The sequence below is a fragment of the Myotis yumanensis genome, unplaced genomic scaffold (genome assembly GCF_028538775.1).
Source record: "Myotis yumanensis isolate MYYU_CA2020_CCGP unplaced genomic scaffold, mMyoYum1.0.hap1 SCAF_5, whole genome shotgun sequence".
Lineage (NCBI taxonomy): Eukaryota > Metazoa > Chordata > Mammalia > Chiroptera > Vespertilionidae > Myotis > Myotis yumanensis.
Genome location: NW_027223756.1, coordinates 87,286,583 through 87,306,904, shown reverse-complemented (window position 1 = coordinate 87,306,904; position 20,322 = coordinate 87,286,583). Strand labels below are relative to the sequence as shown.

At 56.8% G+C, this 20,322-nt stretch overlaps 1 protein-coding gene across 1 annotated transcript; it reads left to right on the top strand.

The window, feature by feature from the left end:
• The first annotated feature begins 1,203 nt into the window (after positions 1-1,203).
• Positions 1,204-2,884, top strand: IER2 (immediate early response 2). Its single transcript, XM_070416204.1, has one exon. It carries the CDS (start codon positions 1,328-1,330, stop codon positions 2,006-2,008), a length of 681 nt encoding a protein of 226 aa, XP_070272305.1. The 5' UTR covers positions 1,204-1,327; the 3' UTR covers positions 2,009-2,884.
• Positions 2,885-20,322: the final 17,438 nt, after the last annotated feature.

Genomic DNA, 20,322 nt, shown 5'->3' with positions numbered 1-20,322 from the left:
AGTGGCTCGGCCACCTGCCCTACGTCATTACTTCCAAATTTAGTCTGGATGTCGCGCGGACCCTGTGGCGGGAAGGCTCTGAGCTCCAGTCGAGCGGGCGGAGCCTCTCCTTAAAGTGCCCGTACCACGAATGAATGGAGCCATTCAAACAATGTTGCAGCTTTTTGGAGGGGAGGAACTGGGAGTAGGTTTTCTAGGAGAGGCAGCGCGTGGCGGAGAGTAGGGTCGATGTTCTCTATCTGCCCTCTCTCTGCGTTGCTCGGTGTTCAACTACCCCAACCGTGCCTCCGGGTGCAGAGGCAGAGCGCGGCCCGGTGGTTTAGGGGCCGCAACCATGAGTTCAACCGGATGTCGTGTGGCCGGGCCCTCCACCTTGCGTGGAGCTTGTGCCGAAGGAAACCGGGAGGATGTTCAGTGCGGAGAGCAGAGATGGCAGCCTGGGATGCGCTCAGATCTGCAGGCTTCCGCCGCAGTGCAGCTGGCAACTTAGCCCCGAACCAGCCAGCTTACCCTGTTCCGCTTACGGGCAGGGGGAGTGAGGAGGGCTGGCGTGGGTTAGATGCTATAGAGGCGAAGGCCTCCTTTCGCTGCAGTTGGCCCATTTATTCGTTTAGCAAATATTGGACTAGTCCGTCAGCCTCGGTTTCCCCACGTGAAGAAATCAAGTACAACAGCAGTACCGTCTGTGAGGGATCCAGGAGATCTTTATGAAAGGAAAGCCTTTAACATCGTCTGGCACGTATTAATCAGTTAGTTGTGTATTAACCAGTTAGTGTTAGCATTGTTATTGGTTCAAGGAACACTAATGAACGCCTGGAACTGTGCCCACCGGGGATGTACGGGCTCAAACCCAGGTATTCCCCGGAGCGAAGGAAAACCAGCCGCCTACGACCTGCGGGGGCCAGCGAACTCTAGCACGTGGGTGGGCCCTGAGCCTCACCCTCGGCCCCGCTCCCCGGGGCCTGCGCGCGGGCGCACTGAGGCGGCGAGGGCTGCGAAAGGAGACCACCCCAAGTGCTCAGGGTCCTGGGGAAGGCTCCCCCGCGTCCGGGCTAGTGTCCCTTTTGTCTGTCCGGTAAATTCCACCCTGTCGCTTTAAGGCTGAAGTCTCTGGCCCCAACGCGGTGGAAAGCCCGATGCAGCGCTCTGATTGGGTGGGGCGTCCTGGTGACGTAGCTCCGGGTACAAATGGGCCCAGGTGGCGGGCGCCGGGGCAGAGCGTCCTAGGGGTGTTTCAGCGCCGGTTGATGTGAGCAGAGAAAGCGTGAGCCAGCGCGCAGTCCGAAGTGCGTCTGCTCAGCAGGGAAGTCCCCACCGTCGAGTCGCCATGGAGGTGCAGAAGGAGGCGCAACGCATTATGACCCTGTCGGTGTGGAAAATGTACCATTCGCGCATGCAGCGCGGAGGGCTGCGGCTGCACCGGAGCCTGCAGCTGTCTATGGTCATGCGTAGCGCCCGGGAGCTTTACCTCTCGGCCAAGGTGGAAGCCCACGAGCCGCCCGAGGTGCCCTCGCCAGTCGCCCGCTCCCCCGACCCTCGCCTGCACCCTCCGCGGGAAGCACAAACCGCAGCGGAAGCAGCGTCCACCGACGGTGAGCAGCCCTGCCCGGAGCCCATGGACACTCAGGAGGCGCCGAAAGCCGAGGAGACCCCTGCCCGCTGTGCCCCGAGACCCGCCAGAGTCAGCCGCAAGCGGCGGAGCAGCAGCCTCAGCGACGGCGGAGATGCCGGACTGGTCCCGAGCAAGAAAGCCCGTCTAGAAGAGGAGGGCGCGGAGGAAGGGGAGTCTGCGGAGGTCCCCGAGCGCCTGCAGGCCCCTCCCGCGCAAGCGGAAGGCGCCTTCCCCAATCTGGCGCGCGTCCTGCAGAGGCGCTTCTCCGGCCTCCTGAACTGCAGCCCCTCCGCGCCCCCGACAGCGCCGCCGCCGCCGGCCTGCGAGGCGAAGCCGGCCTGCCGCTCGGCGGACAGCGTGCTGAACGTGCTGGTCCGGGCCGTGGTGGCCTTCTGAGGCCCCCGAGCGCCGCTGCGGGAGTCCAGAGCGCGGGCCGGAGCGTCGGCCCGAGTACACAGACCCGAAGCCAGGCCGCCCCCGCGGGGCAGGCCCGCGGAAACGGAGAGGAGCGGCGGCCCGGGAAGCTGTCGCCACCGTGTGCAGTGGCGGCGCCAAGGAACCTGAGCCGGGGCGGGGGCGCCTTCCTCCGAGCCCGGCCGCGCCCACAGGTGCCGGCTTAACCGACGGGGACGTGGCCTTCCCGTCCCCCGGGACTGGGTGAGGGGGGTCTGGTTCCTGACACTCCTCGGGGTCGGACTTTATTTTCACCGGGGGCTGTGCTGCCCTTTCGAGGTGTTGCGGTAGTCGGTGACCTCGTTCCCAGCGGCGCCCAGGCGCCCTCTTTCCCTCGGGGGACATGCTTATGCAAGCGGTCATCGTTGCGTCACGGGCAGGCGTGGGGCGCTTCCTGTCGCCTCGCGTGGGTGTGGGGCCTGGGAGGGGGGCAGCCTGGGGCGCAGCCCCCGCGCTTCTGCCCGCACCCCTGCGCCTTCGGGGCAGGGGGAACGGATCTCATTTCAGGCTAAATTTTTTTCTCGTTCGGTGCGTTCGAGGTGGGGATGTGCGCACGGTCTGAAGCGTGACCCTCCCTCGGGCACAGACCATCAACCCAGAAGACCTTGGTCTGAGTCACACGAGTGGGGGAAGGGGTTCCCGCAGTTCTGTGAGGCCGAGCTGGGCCCAGGTGCTGCTGAGACCGGGCCGGCTTGGGGAGGGAGATTCTAGCCAGTGCGTTCGAGGGCCTATTTACTCTGGTGGGTTCTGTTTAACTCTGTCTGTCTGGCCTTTTGCTAGAGAGACCAGATACGAAAATAAAGACCATTTAACTGCAAAGTCGACTGTCTGGTGTTCTTCCCTGGTGGGGGAGGGGCGGGGTGAAGGGTCAGGCGCTGGGGGCGGCTTCCTGGGGCCGCAGAAACCGGCCCGACCGGCTCCCACGTGGGCGGGAGGGGCTAGGCCCCCTCTTCGCAGCCAGTCCACTTCCTCCTGGGCGCCCTGGTGCTCTGACTCCTTCGAAATTCCCCTACGGCCCTGGCTCGGTTGGGTAGAGCGTCATTACTATACGCCTAAGTTTTGGGGTCCATCCCAGGTCAGGACTCCAACAAGAAGCCACTCGTGAATGGGTGTCCCAGCAGGTCCGTGTTTCTCTGTAAAATCGGTGAATGAAATTAAGAAATAAGTGCCCCCTGCAAGTCTGGGAGAGCGAGGGCTCTCACAGCTCACGTAGGTTTGGGGGGACGCTGCTGGGGACCGTGCCACGCGCAGTTGGGGAACACGCAGGTTCTCCCCACCGGGCTGCACCTGACCCACAGATTCCGTTCTGGCGGGGGCCCCACGGGGGTGGGGGGCAGGGAGCTGGGCAGGTAAACTTGGGACCCCTCTTGGCACCATGTTCCAGTCTCTGGCTGTGGATTTGTTTGGCCCAGACGGGGGTGAGCGCCCAGCCTCAGTTTCCTCCTCTGTGGGGTCCGCCTGGGAACAGCTCCCCTGGAGGAGCTGCAGGTTTGGAAGTGCTCCTGGGAGCCTTTGTCGTTGGCTTGGCTCCACCCCAGGGGAGAAAGTCCTCATCATTCCCCCAGCGCTGGCCCCGCCAGGGCCGTTGGGAGGACAAAGGAGCCGCAGGTGTGGGGAGAGGCGCGGGGAGCACCCGCCCCACCTCCGGAAGGCGAGGTCCCCAGAATGGGCTTCCGTGACCCCCGGGTCTGACCCCGAGGTGGGAGGAGGAGGAGGCAGGGGAGCAGCCCCCACCACACCTTCAGCCTCCTCCCACGCCCCTCCCTGCCTCCCTCCGCCCCCCACCCCCAGCTATCCTCTCCGGCCCCCTGATTCCTTTATGGGGAAGGTAGGAGACGGCGCCACCCAGAACTCCCCAGTGGGACGTGGGGGGGCTGGAGCCCCGCACCTCCAATGTAGCTCAATGTGTCCGCGTAGGCGCACCTCCCCAGAGGTCTGGCCGGGCCCCAGGAAGTCCCCGGCGGCGCTGCGGGAGGGGGCCTCGCCGCGCATCCTGTCGCAGGAACCGCTGGCCCTTCCTTCCGCGGGAAGCGGTGGGGCGACTCCCGCCCCAGCTGCCCCGGCCTCGGGCATTTCCGAGCCGGCCCCGGGGAGGGGACACGGTGGGAGACAGACCGGCACCGCACACACAGGTCACCTGCCAGAAGAGGCAACATCGAAAACTTGTCACAATAGCCGACATCTATGGGGCCCGGGGCTGTCAGTCCGTGACTTGGCGCGAGGTCATTGGGACAGGCCCTCCGGGGAGTAGCTGATTGGACAATGGCTGCGAAACCGACACATGCCCCATCCCCGTGACCCACTGATTCCCCAAGGAGCTTCCGGGAGGGTGTTCAGCACAGTGCTGTCTGAAAGGGGCACGGGTTGGAGACAACCTACGTGCCCATCTGACTGGACTGGTCTGGTTGAATGTGAACTATCCATGGCTCCTCACCCCAAAGGTAAAAGGCCTGAGCCTGACAGATCCACCTCTCAGGCAACCATGCTGCTGGGTGACAGGGCCGGCTGCAGACGTTGTGGGGTAAGGAGCACAGATTTCTGAGCCCAGACAGCCAGTTCCACTTGCTTCCTGGGCAACTTTGAGTAAGTTGTTTCACCTCTCTGGGCCTCAGTTTCCCTGGCTGTACATTTTGGAATAGTCCCTACCTCTTAGATTCATTGTAAAGATCCATCAAGATAGAGTACACGGGCCCTGGCCGGTTTGGCTCAGTGGATAGAGCGTCGGCCTGCGGACTGAGGGGTCCCGGATTTGATTCCAGTCAAGGGCATGTACCTTGGTTGCGGGCACATCCCCAGTGGGTAGTGTGCAGGAGGCAGCTGATCGATGTTTCTCTCTCATTGATGTTTCTAACTCTCTATCCCTCTCCTCTCCTCTCTGTAAAAAATCAATAAAATATATTAAAAAAAAAAAAAAAAAGATAGTACACGGAAAGTGCTTAGTAAAATGCCTGGCACACAGTGTTGTTATTTTTTTTATTGTTAAGAGGCCAGGATGACAAACAGTACAAATATATATGTATGGAAAAGTGTGTGTAGATGCTGTGTTAAACCCAGAGAGTTTGAAAACTAGTTCTCTCCTCCTCCAGTAGCTCAGTATGAACAAGAATCTGTGTCCCCTCCCAGCTCCTGGGTTTGGCCATACCTAGTGATTTTGGGTTGGGTTTTTTGTTGTTGTTTTTTCTTCTGCAGGTTCCATGCTCATGGTTTCTTCCTACGTTACCAGTGATCCCTGCATCAGGCCTTGGACCTCTGTCTACACTCACCCCTGGCAGCCTCATTCAGTTTTAGGGCTCTTAATGCCACCTCTATGCAGACTCCTAAATTTAGCTATCCATCCCAGTCTCCTTGTGGGGGTCTAAGGTATTTCAAATAGAACAGGAGCCAAAGAGAATTCTTGCTGTTTCCTACCAGTCTTCCAATTGAGGACTCCTCCTTGAATCACTTTTTCTTTTTTAAATATATTTTTTATTGATTTCAGAGAGGAAGGGAGAGGGAGGGAGAGATAGAAACATCAATAATGAGAGAGAATCATTGATTGGCTGCCTCCTGCACACCCCACACTGGGGATAGAGCCCGCAACCCGGGCATGTGCCCTGACCTGGAATTGAACCATGACCTCCTGGTTCATAGGTCAACAATCAACCCCTGAGCCACTCTGGCCGGGCTGAATCACTTTTTCTCCTTCCCTCACACTCCAAGCCTTTCCCATCTTCCTGGCTCCATCACCTCTCACCTGGATTAGGGCAGTGGCTTCCTCTTCGCCCTTGACCCCCACAATCTATTTTACTCAGGAGCTGCACTGATTTTATAAAACACAAACTGGATCTTTTCCCTCTCCCGGCTCTCCCCTGCTTCTAACACACTAGCCTCCTTTCTGCTTGCAGAACAGGCCAGGCATGTTCTAGCCCAGGGCCTTTGCACTTGCTGTTCCTTCTGCCTGCAATGCCTTTCTCCCAGATACCTACACATCCATCTTCATTTTCTTCAGGTTTTTGCTGAAATGTCACCTCCTTGGGGGAGGCCTTCTTTGGCTACCTGACTAAAATAGTACCCCACTCCAATCAGTCTTCTTTAGAGCACTACTCACCATTTGAGAAGATATATTTATGTTTTATTTAGCATCTGCACCCCCATTCAAATGTTTTATGAATGAATGCTCACCCCAGGCCAAAATGAGTGAATGATGTTGTCTGGGGTAAGCAGATGCTAAGAGCTTAATATTTATTATCTCATTTAATCTATGGCTTCCGATGGCTCTTAGAATTTCCCAAACTTCAGACAGTTGACAGTCAGGATTTTTATCAGCTCTGTGTAACAACTGTTTAAGTATTATTTATCTAATTTTAAAAACTTAATGGTGAATTAATCATACTTAGAAGGTAACAGTTCATAAAAGTTACAATGAAAACGAAATACTGTCATAAGATCCTGCTGAAACAGTAGCCAGTGTGAGGTTCCAGATAGCTTTCTTAGTTACAAAGGAAGATTAGCAAAGTTAAGGTCACATTGTTGCCAAAGGAGGAAGACTATCCTTAAGTCAGAGAACCAGCTGGGACTGAAAGCTGAAAAGAAGGAGAAGCTGAGAGATGTATTCTGTTATTTAAATAACAATGAATCACTTTGTCCACTGTCCCAGAGTCAGGAAAACCCTGCTTCTGAAGAGGGATAACAACCCTATGACTGTCCTGCTGGACCTGGGCCCAGTGCATCTCCGGCCTAATCTTGCGTCACCCTCCAGCTATACTGACCTGCTTTTTGTGCCTCACACTTGCACAGTCTTCCCAGCCACTGGGCCTTTGTATATGCTCTCTGCTGGAGTGCTTTTCCCTTCCCTGTTCACCTAGGGAAGTGTTTGCTGTCTGCCCCCCATTTTGATCCAAGATCCCTATATTTTTTGACACTTAGATCAAGAGTTACTTTTCTTGTTGTAGTATTTATCACAATTAGTTTTACATTTGTTTCTGGGTTTGTTTCTTCTAGCTTGTAGACTTCAAGAGGGCAGAGGCAAATCTAGCAGATGCTTACTACTCAGTTTTTGTGAATGAATGAGGCCTTTGAAACTTTCCTTTGAGGTTGGTCCTGGTCCTTCTAACGTCCATTTAAAAAAAAAAATTTTTTTTTAATTGATTTCAGAGAGGCCGGGAGAGGGAGAGATAAAAACATCAATGATGAGAGAGAATCATTGTTTGGTTGCCTCCTGCACACACCCTCCTGGAGACCCAGCCCGCAACCTAGGCATAAGCCCTTGACCGGAATCGAACCCAGAACCCTTCAGTCTGGAGGCCGACGCTCTATCCACTGAGCCAAACCAGCTAGGGCCGTCCATTTTTTTACAGATCTGAAAACTAAGGCCCAGAGAGGAAGGCCCTGAAGGAGAGCAAATAGGAGACAGCTCTAATGTGTTCCCCATCCTGAGATTCCCCTCCCCCTTCTCTGTGCCGGAGTGGGGGAGGGGGAGAGACAGCGTCCCAGTTCAGCCTTGGGAAGGGGCGGGGCCACGGGTCGGACCACCCCAGAAGCAGCACCCAGACCGGTTTACCCGGTTCCAGGAGCCTGGGCGAGGTGCCCGCGGGCGGGGGAAGACCGGCATTGGCCTAGCTGTCGGCCCAGCGGGGCGGGAACTTGATCTCCACCAGGAAATTGAAGTCTCAGGCCGGGAGCTCGGGTGAGTGAGTCACTGGCCTGGACTCGGGCTGGAGCGACCTAGGTGTCCATTACAGGAGGGCGGGACATGCACATTTCCCCGCCTCGCGCTCTCCGCCCCCCTCCGGCCCCGCCCCCACCCCACCCTGTGCACTGCGCGGAGCAATTTGCAAGAATTCCCGGTGCAGTGGGTGGGCCCGGCCACGCTCCTCACCCCCAAAACCGGTCCCTTCCGGATTCTGCCCAGACCTTCAGAGGTTGGCAGCGCCCCCACCTTTACAAATACGAGGGCGGAGCTCAGGGGCCACGCGGGGAGCCCCGGGGCTGGGGGTGGGCTGAGAATCAGGATAAAGGCGAAAAAAGCGGAAGGAAAATGGGGGTTGCTGGAGTCTGAGACTCATGCTACTTGCCCTAAGCCATGGAGGATGCTGAAACCCCCCACGTGTCCAGGGGAGCCCAGAACCCCACATCGGAGTCCAGGGGAACCCAGCGCCCCCACACCTTGCTCAGGGGAGCCCAGTCCGCCCCCTCCTGTGTCCAGGGTTGCTCTTAGGGGGGCACTTTATATCTGCTTCCTGAGGTTCGGCCTCAGGGGCTATTCCACCCATTCTGTGCTAAAATGAGTTTAGGTCTCCCCAAATTTGTGTTCCGGAAAGCTGAGGCCAGGGGCTAAGGCCCTCCGCCTGCACACTCGGGCCTGAGGCCGCCCCAGGCTCGGCTCCGGCCTCTCTGACCGCTTTGGATGGCGCCCCTCTCAGCAGACATCTCGCTGCCTCCCCGCCTCCTGGCCCATCCTCCCCAGATCACACCGCCCCACACCAGCACATGGTTAACTGTCAGTTAAGAAATCATCTCAGCATTCACCGTCCCCCCTCCCGCCCGCCCCTAGACCGCTCTTGGGCCCCCTAGGTTCCTGCCTTCCCCGCCTGCCACCCGACTGGCACCAATTAATTTCCTCCTCAGCCTCTCCACCCACATCTGGTTGCCAGCTGCTCGGCTTCGCCCTGCCCACCCCCCCGGGGTCTCCCAGGGAATTGCTCACAGCCCCCCTCCTTCCTGTGCCCCCCAAATATAGGCCGCCCCGCCAGAGCACACAGCCCCCTCCAGCAGCGTGGGCTGATCAGAAGCTGACAGGACCGGCGGAGAGGAGATCTGAAGTCGGATGGAGGAGGGAGGGGTGTGAAACTTTCCGGCCCAGAGATGCTGATGGGGGATAGAAAGAGGGGAAGGGGGAGGCGGGGGGGGGGGGGGACAGGAGCCTTCGTCTACTAAAGGCTCAAGATCAAAGCCGCTGGCTTCCAGATGGGCACTGTGGGGGAGGGCTTCTCCTGGGGCGGCGGGCTCAGCCCCCCTCACTCGGAAAGCCCCTGAGACTCGGTGGTGACAGCTGTGCCCTGGGCCTCTTGCGAGGAGTTTCCTTTTCCAGAGCCCACACTCCCCGGCCTCCCGAAACGCTGGCCTGCAGCCCGGAGACACCGCGAGACACCGGCCTGGACCTTTTGAAGGGGCTCCCCACAGGGTCTTCCTGGATGAGGGAGGGGGAGGCGGCTGCTGGAGAACAATGGGCTTCTGTGGCTGCAGGGCGCCAGGCGCTTCCTGTTAACCCTTTCCTGGAGGGGCAGCTGTGGGCAGCACCTCGAGGCCTGGCCTGCTGGGGGGGCGGGGGGTGGGCGGGGGAGGGATGGACAAAGCAGGCCAATACACAGAGCCTTTTCTGTCCCGGTGCTGTTTGCAGAAGTGATTGGGAAATGGTCATGTGGATGCAGACCTTGCCCTCCTCGTGGCCGCCCAGGGCTACAGGGCCAGGTTCTTTCCCCTCCAAGGCTGCGGAGTGTGCAGCCAGGGGACCCCGCGAGGCTCACCCGGACGCCTTCAACTCCGAGCTCTGAGAAACCCCAGGGTCTCTGGGGCTGGGCCGGGGCACCCACGTGTCCCAGGTAAATGCAGGCACAGCTGTGTCTGCCAACACCGTCCCAGCTGCCCTGCCCTGTTGCCCAGGGGTAATCCCCCCCCCACCCCCACACACACCGCCTGAGCTACCTCACTGGGCTGGGCCTCAGTTTCCTACAGTTTGGGAAGTTCTCCCAAGGACCTGACAGGGGCACAGGGCCGTCCTGAGGGGCTGGAGGGAGCTGAGTTGGAATCTTGGAAACCTCTGCCCCATCGTGGAGCCCTGGGAAGACAAGTTGGGGAACTAGCTGTGTTAACTGAGGCTTCCTGCCAAGTCCCTTCTGTTGACCGAGCCCGCCCGAGAAGCACCCTCAGAAGACTCTGGGAGTGTTCAAGGGCCGCTGGAGAGGCAGCATCCGGCCCCGGGGGCTTCCGGTTAGCTACAGACCAGATGACACACCCTGTGCTAAGAAGAGACTTGCATTGATGCTGGCTGCCAGCTGGGTGCTGTGTGCGGCTTGTATTCACTTAGTCAGCCCTCCTGCACGCCGGGGTCAGTTAAACAGGCACTTTCACTAGCCCCCTTTATAGCTGAAGGACTTGAGGCTCCGGGCAAAGGTACATCTAATAAGACAAAGTCCGTTGGTGTGTTTTTCTCTCCTGGATTTGGGTGGGAGAAAGGGGTGGGTGGGGGCCTTTGCTTCTATAAACCCAGCAACCAACCTCCTGTTCACAAATAAGGAGAGAGCACCCGGGTCTCCCTGCCCCTGCCACCAATGGGCAGCTCTTGCACGCTCTCTCTCTCTCTCTCTCCCTCCCTCTCCTCCCCCCCCCCCCCCTTTCCTTCCTTGAGTTCACAGCTGAGCACCCACCAGGTTTGCCCACTTGCTAGGTGACTCTGACATCTTTTTTCTCCTTTCAAAGATGAAAACATCCCCAGGGGCCAATTTGTACAGGCTCCCCAGGGGGTTGAAAAGGTGAAAAGGACAAAGGTGGTTTGTGTGTCAGTGTGTGTGTGTGTGTGTGTGTGATCATTATTTACTGAGCAAAATCAAATTGCTGGACTGGGAAGGCTGCTGCCTGGCCCCCTGGCTGGTGTCTGGAACAGGAAGTAGCTCAGTGCTTTGCCCTTTAGACCCCAGGGCAGTCAGGGAGGGCCCATCGGACACCACCCTCCCAATCAGGGTCCTTTTTGAGGCCAGGAGGGGCCTGGACCTGGACTGCAGGCCAGCCCACTGCCAACCGGCCTCCACCTGAGGCCCCTTCCCTCCCTTCTCGCCTCTGTTTTGACCCACCCTTCCGGAATTAACCTTATTTTGGCTTCTTGCCCGGAGGAGGCCAAGCCTGCAATTACTCACTGCTGCCTCCCTGGAGGCATCGCATTCACTCAGTGTGGGTGGGGACTGGGGACGGGGCTCCTGGGACCCTCTCCCCCTTGGGCTCAAGTCTGCAGCACTGAGTTCCACGTATTCCCCAGCTACCCTCCGACTTCCCACAGATGCTGTCTTATAAACGGGCACTGGCATCTGCAAAGGGCCGTCATGTTGTTTGGGATAAGGCATTCCCTCCCCAGAGGGGTGGGTGTGAAGCTGGTCAGACACGGAGGCTTGGAGAAGGGGCGTGCCCTGGGACCACCAAAGCTTTCCTTTCCACCGGGTGGGGGCGCTTCCCTCTCCCTCCTGGAGATGAGGCCACGGAGGGGGGAGTGTGCGATGGGGGGCCCTTGGGGACCTAACAGTCAGCAGCACCTCTGTGTCTCCCAGGACCATCTGGGTGTCCTTAATTCCCTTGCCTCCTTCCTTACGCCTCAAGCTTGTCCCTCTTTCTCATGACTCTCTCGGGACGTCCGTGGGAGGAAGGGGCCTACGCATCCTCTACCCTCGCAGTGGTCCCCTGAGATGAAAGCCAGCCCTGTTCCTGAAAACCGGAGCCAGGGTCCAGCCCCAGGGACACGGTTTCTGGTGAGACCCGACAGGTGGCGAGTGGGCGAGACCTCAGCACCCTAAACTGAATCTAGGCCCAGAGGGTCACACACAGCCACGCACAGACGCACACACGCACACACACACACACTAGGATTGTCCTGGATTATTACCCTAGCGCACCTGGCCCCTGCTCCTGGTGCATGGTGACTTCCCCTCCTTGCAGTTAGCCTGTCTACTAGTAAATCATCTTAGGGAGACAGTTAACAGAAATCCAATTAAGCGCCATTTGTCTACAACACCCAAAGACAGGCAAATGAAGAGAACACAGCTCATGTTGGTACATCAGCATAAAGCTGATGAATATTCTATGATCCATCCCTAAGACCTCCCCTAAACACCCAGACTTCAAACCCCCGAAAATGAAGGTCCCAGTGCACTCTCCCTCCAGGGAGCAAGCCTGTGCCATTCCCTTCCCCTGCTCCTCTCCTTCCCCCACAGGCCCGTATCCCCCAACCTCTAAGGGACCCCATGAGATTGCACCCAGGGGAGCAGTGGGCAGCAGCAGCTCATCCTGGCCTAACCCCCTGACCCTGTCTCCAAGGCCCCTTTTCTCTGACTCCCCAGTGAGCCAGAGCAGCCCAGCCAGCTATATTTTTGCTGTGGTCAATACATTCTTGCTTGCTCTTCTACACTTTGTCTCTTGAGTGAAGTTTTTCCCTCAAAAAGACAAGGACCGCCCTGGCTGGTTTGACAGTGGATAGAGCGTCAGCCTGTGGACTGAAGGGTCCCAGGTTTGATTCCGGTCAAGGGCACATGCCTGGGTTTCGGGCTCCATCCCCAGTGGGGAGTGTGCAGGAGGCAGCTGATCAGTGATTCTCTCTCTCCCTCTCCCATGATCTCTGAAATCAATAAAAATATTTTTAAAAAAGAAAAGAGAACAAGGACCAAAGTTTCCTAGTCTCGCTGGAAACAGTATCAGTAGGGCCTCCTTCCACTGTCATGGCAACTCAAAATGTTTCCAGATGTGGCTGCTGGGTGTGGTGTGTGTGTGTGTGTGTGTGTGTGTGTGATGCCAGACTCCTCACCTGCCTTGACTGTCCTGCCTCTACACACGTTTAGCTACAAAATAACATTGTGTATGTTGATGTGTTTTCCCAAATTTGCCTTGACTGTCAGGTTCCAGCATCTTGGGGAGGGCTCAGTGGGGTCAGCAGGACCACCAGCCCGGGCCAAAGAGTACTGTCTGCCTAGAGGGAGGGGTGGTGGCTCCTCAGCCCCCGGTGGGGAGCCTGCTGGGCAGTAGCATCAGCAGAGCCCTAGCGGGTGGAGACAGGCCATCCTTTTCTTCCTTCCTGGTTCCCAGGGGTGGGCAGGGGCAGCAGCAGGGGCCCTGGGAGCCAGAGGGCGTGGGGATTCCGGGATTAACTGGGTGTGGATCAGGGTGTGAGCTCTGAGACCCAAGGCCCCTGTGGGCTGGGAGGAGAAACCAGAGGCTAAAGTAGGTCTCCCCACCCACCTCCTGCCCTCAGGTCCCACCCAGCCTGGCTCTGGGCCAGCAGCTGCCAGAATGGTGACTCAGAGCTGCTGAGCTGAGGAGAGAAACAGGGTGCAGTGTGGGGGAGACCCCCCCCCATCCTCAGCTTTCCCAGCATCCCCATCAGCACCAGGACCCTCGAGGCAACTCTCAGACCTGCCCCATGGGTTCTCCTTCCTCCTCCTGTCGCCGACCCTCTCCCTCCAGTGGCTTTTGTTTTTCTTGGCACCCACTTGGGCAGGAAGTCTAGGTCCTGGGATGACTCGGAGGTTGCAATATATTTAGGCCAAGCCAAGAGTGTGTGAGTGGTTCCGAGGAGCGGCCCCAGCACTGGGTTGGCGGCCCGAGGAGTGAGGCCCTGAGCCAGTGTGGGGAGTTCTCCTACCTTCTCCCTCTTAAAGACAGAGCGCTCCACTTCCCCAGGAGCCCAGGGAGCTGGAGACAGAGTTGGAAGAACCGGGGAAAGCTCTAGAAGGGAAGGCATGCCCTGCACAGTGCCAGATGCATTTATGTGTGTTTTTTTTAAAATATATTTTATTGATTTTTTACAGAGAGGAAGGGAGAGAGATAGAGAGTCAGAAACATCGATGATGAGAGAAACATCGATCAGCTGCCTCCTGCACATCTACTGGGGATGTGCCCGCAACCCAGGCACATGCCCCCGACCGGAATCGAACCTGGGACCCTTCAGTCCGCAGGCCGACACACTATCCACTGAGCCAAACCGGTTTCGGCAATGTTTTTACAACAAGGATCATTTATGGCCAGAAACCTGAGGCCCAGAGAGGCCGAGCCGGAGGTTGCTCAGGAGAGGAGCGGAGGTGCCAGGGTTTGCCTTCTGGCCTGGCTGGCTGCAGAGCTGGCGTGCTGCTGTCATATTCGGGTGCATTCATTCATTCATTCATTCACGAAGCACTACGTGCGTGGCTTAGCCTGGGTCAGGCGGACATGAGACCTGCAGAAAAGCAAGAGGCAAACTGGACCCCTCCCCCTTCTCCTACCTGCCCCCTCATCCTCAGGCCTGGAAGATCCCTCCAAGGTCGCCCTCCCCAGGTGCTCTGAGCTGCTCCTGCACAGCACAGGTCCCAGCTGTCATCCGTCCTTTGCCTGCGTCTTCTTTTTGGTTTGTTGATGTAGTTGTTGCGTGCTGTCTCCTCCATCTGACTGAGCCCAGGAGGATATGAACGGTGCCGGCGCCGGGCATCCCCAGCTCCTGGACCTGGGCCTGGAACAGCTGCTCAGTGTACACTTGAAGGAGCAGCAGAAAGTGCTGGCGCTGGAGGGTGAAAGGAGTGCAGGGGAGAGTGGGTGGACGGAGGCAGGAGGTGGGCGCCTGAGCAGGCAGCCGGGCTGGCTGAGTGGGAGCTGCAGTTCAGCTGATGGAGGAGCAGGGGGCGTGGAAGTGGAGGCAGGTGAGGGGCAGCTAAAGGACAGGTGCGTGATGTTACTGCGTCTGTCACCTTCCTGCACCGGAGCCCGGGAAGGCCAGCCGGCCGGAGCCCTGTGTCCTCCATGAGGGTCACTGCCCGGGGCAGGCTTGACGCGCCTCAGCTGAGGGCGTCCCACGCAATTTGCAATTTCCAGGGCCTGGCTCCGGCCAAGGAGAGAGGCCTTCACAAAGTCAGACTTGGCTTCCCCCCAGCTGGCTGGCCTCCTTATGTCTGATTTGAAATGCCGGCTTGTCACAGTGTCTGCGTGCAAGCGCCCGCCCGCTCCTCTCCGCGGGGGAGTGTTTGCAGTGCTGGGCAGTGTGGGGGCGGCATCTCTCAGCGAGCCAGCGGCCCTTGCCCACCCCTGCGCCTGCTCCCCGCTTCTTTTTATATCTCACATTTACAGAAAGCCGGCACATCTGAGCCTGGGCCTGGCAGGGCAGGCGGCTGGAGGCTGCAACGGAAGGGGAAAGCAGAGAGGCGGGAGGGGGTGGTGTGCGAACCCCATCTGGAGGGAGGCTGGCCAGGTCAGGGGCGGCGGCTGGCTCCCTTCCAGCAGCCCTGCAGCCTCAGATGGCGCTGAGCTCTATTTAAAGGCGCTTTCCCCGCCTCCACGCTGGGGTCCTCACGTGGATGAATGAATCAGAGGGCTGCCTGGTGTGGCCCCAAGGCCTGGCTCCGTCTGCCCCAAGGAGCTGGAAACATTTCCCCAAAAAAGCAATCCTGTGGAAGCTCCATCTGGGTTCCTGTTGACCTTGGCCACCTTCCCCCACCCCGATCCGGTGCTCTGTACCAGCCTAGGGGTGACCCCTGACCCAGGGTGCCCACAGGCAGCTGAGAGCCAGCGGTGGCTCCTGGGCACCTCCTCCTGGAGGCAAAGGTCAGGTCACGTTCTCTGGCTTTTATAGCATCAGGAGCTGCTGTGGTTGGGCCGTGCACACACCCAGTGCCAGATAGCCCCAGGGGTCCGCGTACACATTCTCCCTGTCTGACTCCAAGCTTATTGATTAGGAGCCTGAGGTCCCTGGTCGAGACAAGTGTTCATCTATTCGGGTTGCTATCACAGAATACCACAGGCTGGGTGGCTGATAAACAACAGACATTTATTCCGCACGTTCTGGAGGCCGGAAGTCCAATATTAAGCAGTTGGCAGGTTTGGTGTCTGGTGAGACCATTTTTCTGTGTCCTCGCATGGTGGAGGGATGAGGGAGCTCTCTGGGTCTCTCTCTCTCTTTTTTTTCTGTTAATACTCACATGAGGATCTTTTCTACATTGGTTTTTAGAGAGAGTAGGAAGGAGGGAGGGAGAGAGAGACACACACGCATTATCTATGTGAGAGAGACACATTAATTGGTTGCCTCCTGCACCCAGGCACATGCCCTTGACCGGAAATTGAACGCACAACCCTTCAGTGCTTAGCTGATGCTCTAACCACTGAGAAACACAGGCCAGGGCTGGGTCTCTCTTTTTAAATATATATTTTTTATTGATTTCAGAGAGGAAGGGAGAGGGACAGAGAGATACAAACATCAATGATGAGAGAGAATCATTGATTGGCTGCCTCCTGCACACCCCACATAGGATCAAGCCCACAGCCCGAGCATACACCGTGACCGGGAATCGAACTGTGACCTCCTGGTTCATAGGTCGATGCTCAACCACTGAGCATGCCGGCAGGCTGGGTCTCTTATCAGGGCACTAATCCCATTCAGGAGGGCTCCACCTTTATGACCTAATCACTTCCCAAATACCATCACATTGGGGGTTGGGTGTTAAGATATGATGGGGGAGGGGAGGCAGACATTCAGTCCATAACAGGATGTATGTGTCTGTAGGTACAACAGAACTGGGGAGTGAGGTGTGAGGCTAGACCTGTGCGGCCCAGGATGGTCGCCATGAGCAACAAGCGCTGGAAGTGCAGCTGGTCCAAATTGAGATGTGCTCTGAGTGAAAAGTACACATTGGGTTTCAAAGACTTTAGTAAGGAAAAGAGAACGTAAAGGATTGCAATATTGTTCATATTGGTTACATGTTGACATGATTATATGTTGGCTATGTTGTGTGAAACAAATGTATTACTCAACGTAATTTTATCTTCCTCAAAAGCTATACATCGAGTTATCATAGAACCCGGCAATCCCACCTCTAGGCCTAGACTCCAAAAGAATTGAAAACAGGTGTGCAAACAGGCATATACACAGCAGCGCTATTCGCAGTCACCAAGAGGTGGAAACAGCCCAGATGTCCATCAACAGATGAATGAATAGGCAGAATGCGGTCCATCCACTCGGTGGAATATTATTCGCCTGTAAAAAGGAAGGAAGTCCTACTACCTGTTACAATGTGGATGAACCATGGAAACGTTGTGCTGGCCCTGGCCGGTTTGGCTCAGTGGATAGAGCATCGAGGCCTGCGGACTGAATGGTCCCGGGTTCGATTCCGATCAAGGGCACATGCCCGGGTTGCGGGTTTGATTCCCAGTAGGGGGCATGCAGGATATTTTTCCATTGATTTTTAGGGAGAGTGGAAGAGAGAGAAAGAGAGAAAAATCTATGTGAGAGAATCATCAAGTGGTTGCCTCCTGCATGTGCCCCGACCAGGGCCCAGCTGGGGAGGAGCCTGCAACCAAGGTACGTATTCTGGGACCCTTTAGTCCACAGGCCGACACTATAGCCACCGAGCCAAACCAGCTAGGGCTCAACTCACTTTAAATGGCTGTTAAACATGGCTGGACTAGACCACTGTGCCTCCAGGGGGATCAGATCACGCCAGCGTTCTCTGCCCAGCAGGTGAAAACCCGCAGGACCAGCTGACCCAGAGCAGGGCTCAGGTGGGGAGAAGAGGTCCAATTATCCACCCCTGCCCACCAGGGGGCTTTTGATTCATTTTTCAGGTCATGGGGCAAGAGGACCCCACTCTCCCTGACCAGAGAGAGCGGGGTGGAGGAGGGAGACTTGTGCAAAACCTTGAACCACCTTGAACTTTTCACCACCTGAAGTTCAAAGACCTGAGGGGCAATGCCCTCACCCTCCTGGAGGCAACAGGGCGGACTAAACCAGTGGGCTGCTGGTTCAAGGTCCTTTACCCCTGTAGACCTGGGGCAAGACCTTGGCAAATGATGGAAACTTTCTGGCCCTTAGTTTTCTGATCTGAGTGTCTCCCTCGCCCTGGCCAGTGTGGCTCAGTTGGTTGGGTGTTGTCCCATGCACGGAAAAGTTGCGGGTTTGATTCCCATGATCCCAGGTAGGGGGCGTGCAGGAGGCAGCCCATCGATTTTTTTTCTCTTTCTCAAATAAATAAATAATATAAATAAATCAATAAAAAATCTTTCAAATAAGAGAACGCATCTCCCTCATCTTCTGTTTCTCCCAGCAGCCCCTCCTCTCATCGTGCTCCCAGAACTCCTCTGCTGGCCTGCTGTCCCCTCTGGGCACTTCCTGAGAAAAGGCGGAGGCAGAAATGCAGAGGCTCCCAGGCTCCTCGTGAGTCATCTACTTTAGAGTCGTCGTTAAAAAGTTATTTCGACAGGCAGGACATTTACACCGTGATGTCCAGGCTGATCCTGCTCTGTCCCTGGAGCAGCGAGTAAGGGTGCTCTCACGCCCCCCACTGCCTCTCTCCTCCCCTCGCAGCGCGGCGCTGGTTGGTCCCTGACTCGTTAGTTACAGCGATCATGCCTTTGGCTATTCACCGTCTGGCCTCTAGGTGGCGCTGCCCGTCCGGTGCACCTTGCCTGCCCTGCCTGTGCAACCTCAGCTCAACCAGCTGTACTTCTGGGTACTCCTTGGGGCCAGGAGCTGGGACACAACCTTGGAGGAGGCCCGGCCCTTGGTTTTGGGGGAGGGGTTCGAGTCAAATTTAGTTGTCCAATTGATCGATTATTATAATGTGATCTTTGATAGGTCAGGACGATCTGGGGCTCAGGAACTGCTTTATTTATTTATTTATTTTTGTTTACTGATTTTGAGAGAGAGAGAGAGAGAGAGAGTTGTTGTTCCACTTATTTAAGCCTTCATTGGTTGACTCTTGTATGTGTCCTGATTGGTGTGGAGGGATCAAACCCGAAACCTTGGCATGTTAGTGTTGGGGCGATGCTATAACCAATTTAGCTACCCAGCCAGGACCTGTCTGTACACCTTTAAAAACTGTTTACAAATTACAAAAGCCAACCGGCCAGTGTGACTCAGTGGTTGAGCATGGACCTATGAACCAGGAGGTCACGGTTCCATTCCCAGTCAGGGCACATGCCTGGGTTGCGGGCTTGGTCCCCAGTGTAAGGGTGTACAAGAGGCAGCCAATCAATGATTCTCTCTTATCATTGGTGTTTCTATCTCTCTATACTCCCCATTCCTTTCTTAAATCAATAAAAATCTTTAAAAATAAAAACACAAATTACAAAAGCCATGGTGTGTTTTGGAGACCTAACAGTGCCTTCCCAGCCCTCTCTGGATGTAACTGCCGCCTGCAGGGGTGGTGTATTCTCCTTTCAGATCATTTTCAGTGGAGCTCAGATGATCAGGCCTTTCTCACATTTAAGAGCTGGAGCAGGGTGGGCGAGGGAGAGGTGGTGGGGGAGAGCTGGGCCTGGGCAGAACAGTGTGGGAAGCTGGGAATGGGCCGAAGCGCCATAGCTTGCAGGGCCTGAGGTGGTGGCTATGACAGGGGGACCATAGAGGGGCACGGTGTGCTGTTCTGGGCAAGAACAGGAGGCTAGATGGAGCGGGGTGTCACACTCATCAGAGGGGGCTGTCATGGCAGATCCAGGGCAGGGGTAGATTGTTACAGGACAGGGACCTGGCCCTGAGTGGATCTGCTGAGGGCCAGCTGGTAGTGTGTAGGTTCTCGACTTCATGTAGGAAAGATTTCACACCAGTCCAGGTGACAAGAGGGTACATTTATTAAAGCTGAGGACAGTACCCTGGTCGGGTGGCTCAGTGGGTTGGAGCATTGTCCTGTACACCAAAAGGTTGTGGGTTTGATTCCCAGTCAGGGCATATACCTAGGCTATGGGTTTGATCCCAGTCAGGACGTGTAGGGGAGGCAACCGATCTCACATTCATCTCTCTCTCTCTCTCTCTCTCTCTCTCTCTCTCCCCCCCTTCCTCTCTCTATAAAATCAATTAAAAAAACAAAAACCCACACATATCCTTGGGTGAGGATTTTTAAAAAAAGCTGGGGATGGTGAAACAAGGAAGGGCTTAGCGTAAAGGAAGCAACAGGAGAGCGCAGGCTGGGCTGCCTTAGCTTGCTGGGAAGTCAGAGAAAAGGGGGCCTTGGAGACAGGGTCAGGGGGTTAGCCTGGGGCGAGCTGCTGCTGCCCACTGCTCCCCTGGTTGCAAGTCTTGTGGGGGTCCCTTAGTGTTTAGGAGATGCATGCCCGTGGGGAGTGAAGATGGAAGGAAAGAGGGGGAAGGGAGTGGCAGGGCGGTGCGCCCCAGCGGGAGAGCACTGTGCGGCCTGTTTTGAGATCTTTGTCTCTCTCCTGCAGGTGGGAATTAGGGGAGGTCTCCGGAGGTATTCTGCGATAGCTCGGCCAGTTTGCTCAGCCGTCTGTCTCAGTTCCCCGATTCCACTGGTCCTGGCTTATGGCCTCTCAGAATGACAATGGCTCCATGTCCATCGCCTTTGTGGACTCTACCCCGGCCAGCAGCCCCGTTTGCTCATCCTCTGCAGCCTCCCCATCTGGCCTTCAGCAGGTGTTCAGCTGCCTTAGTCCGTTCGGGCTGCTATAGGAAAATATTTTCGCGTGAAGCTTATACACAACAGACATTGATTTCTTGCTGTCCTGGAGGCTAAAAGCCCAAGATCAAGGTCCAGCCATTCCGTGGCTGGTGA

What these genes read in the sequence shown, in the direction of transcription:
- IER2 (XM_070416204.1), top strand. Translation starts at nt 1,328, where the DNA reads ATGGAGGTGCAGAAGGAGGCGCAACGCATTATGACCCTGTCGGTGTGG.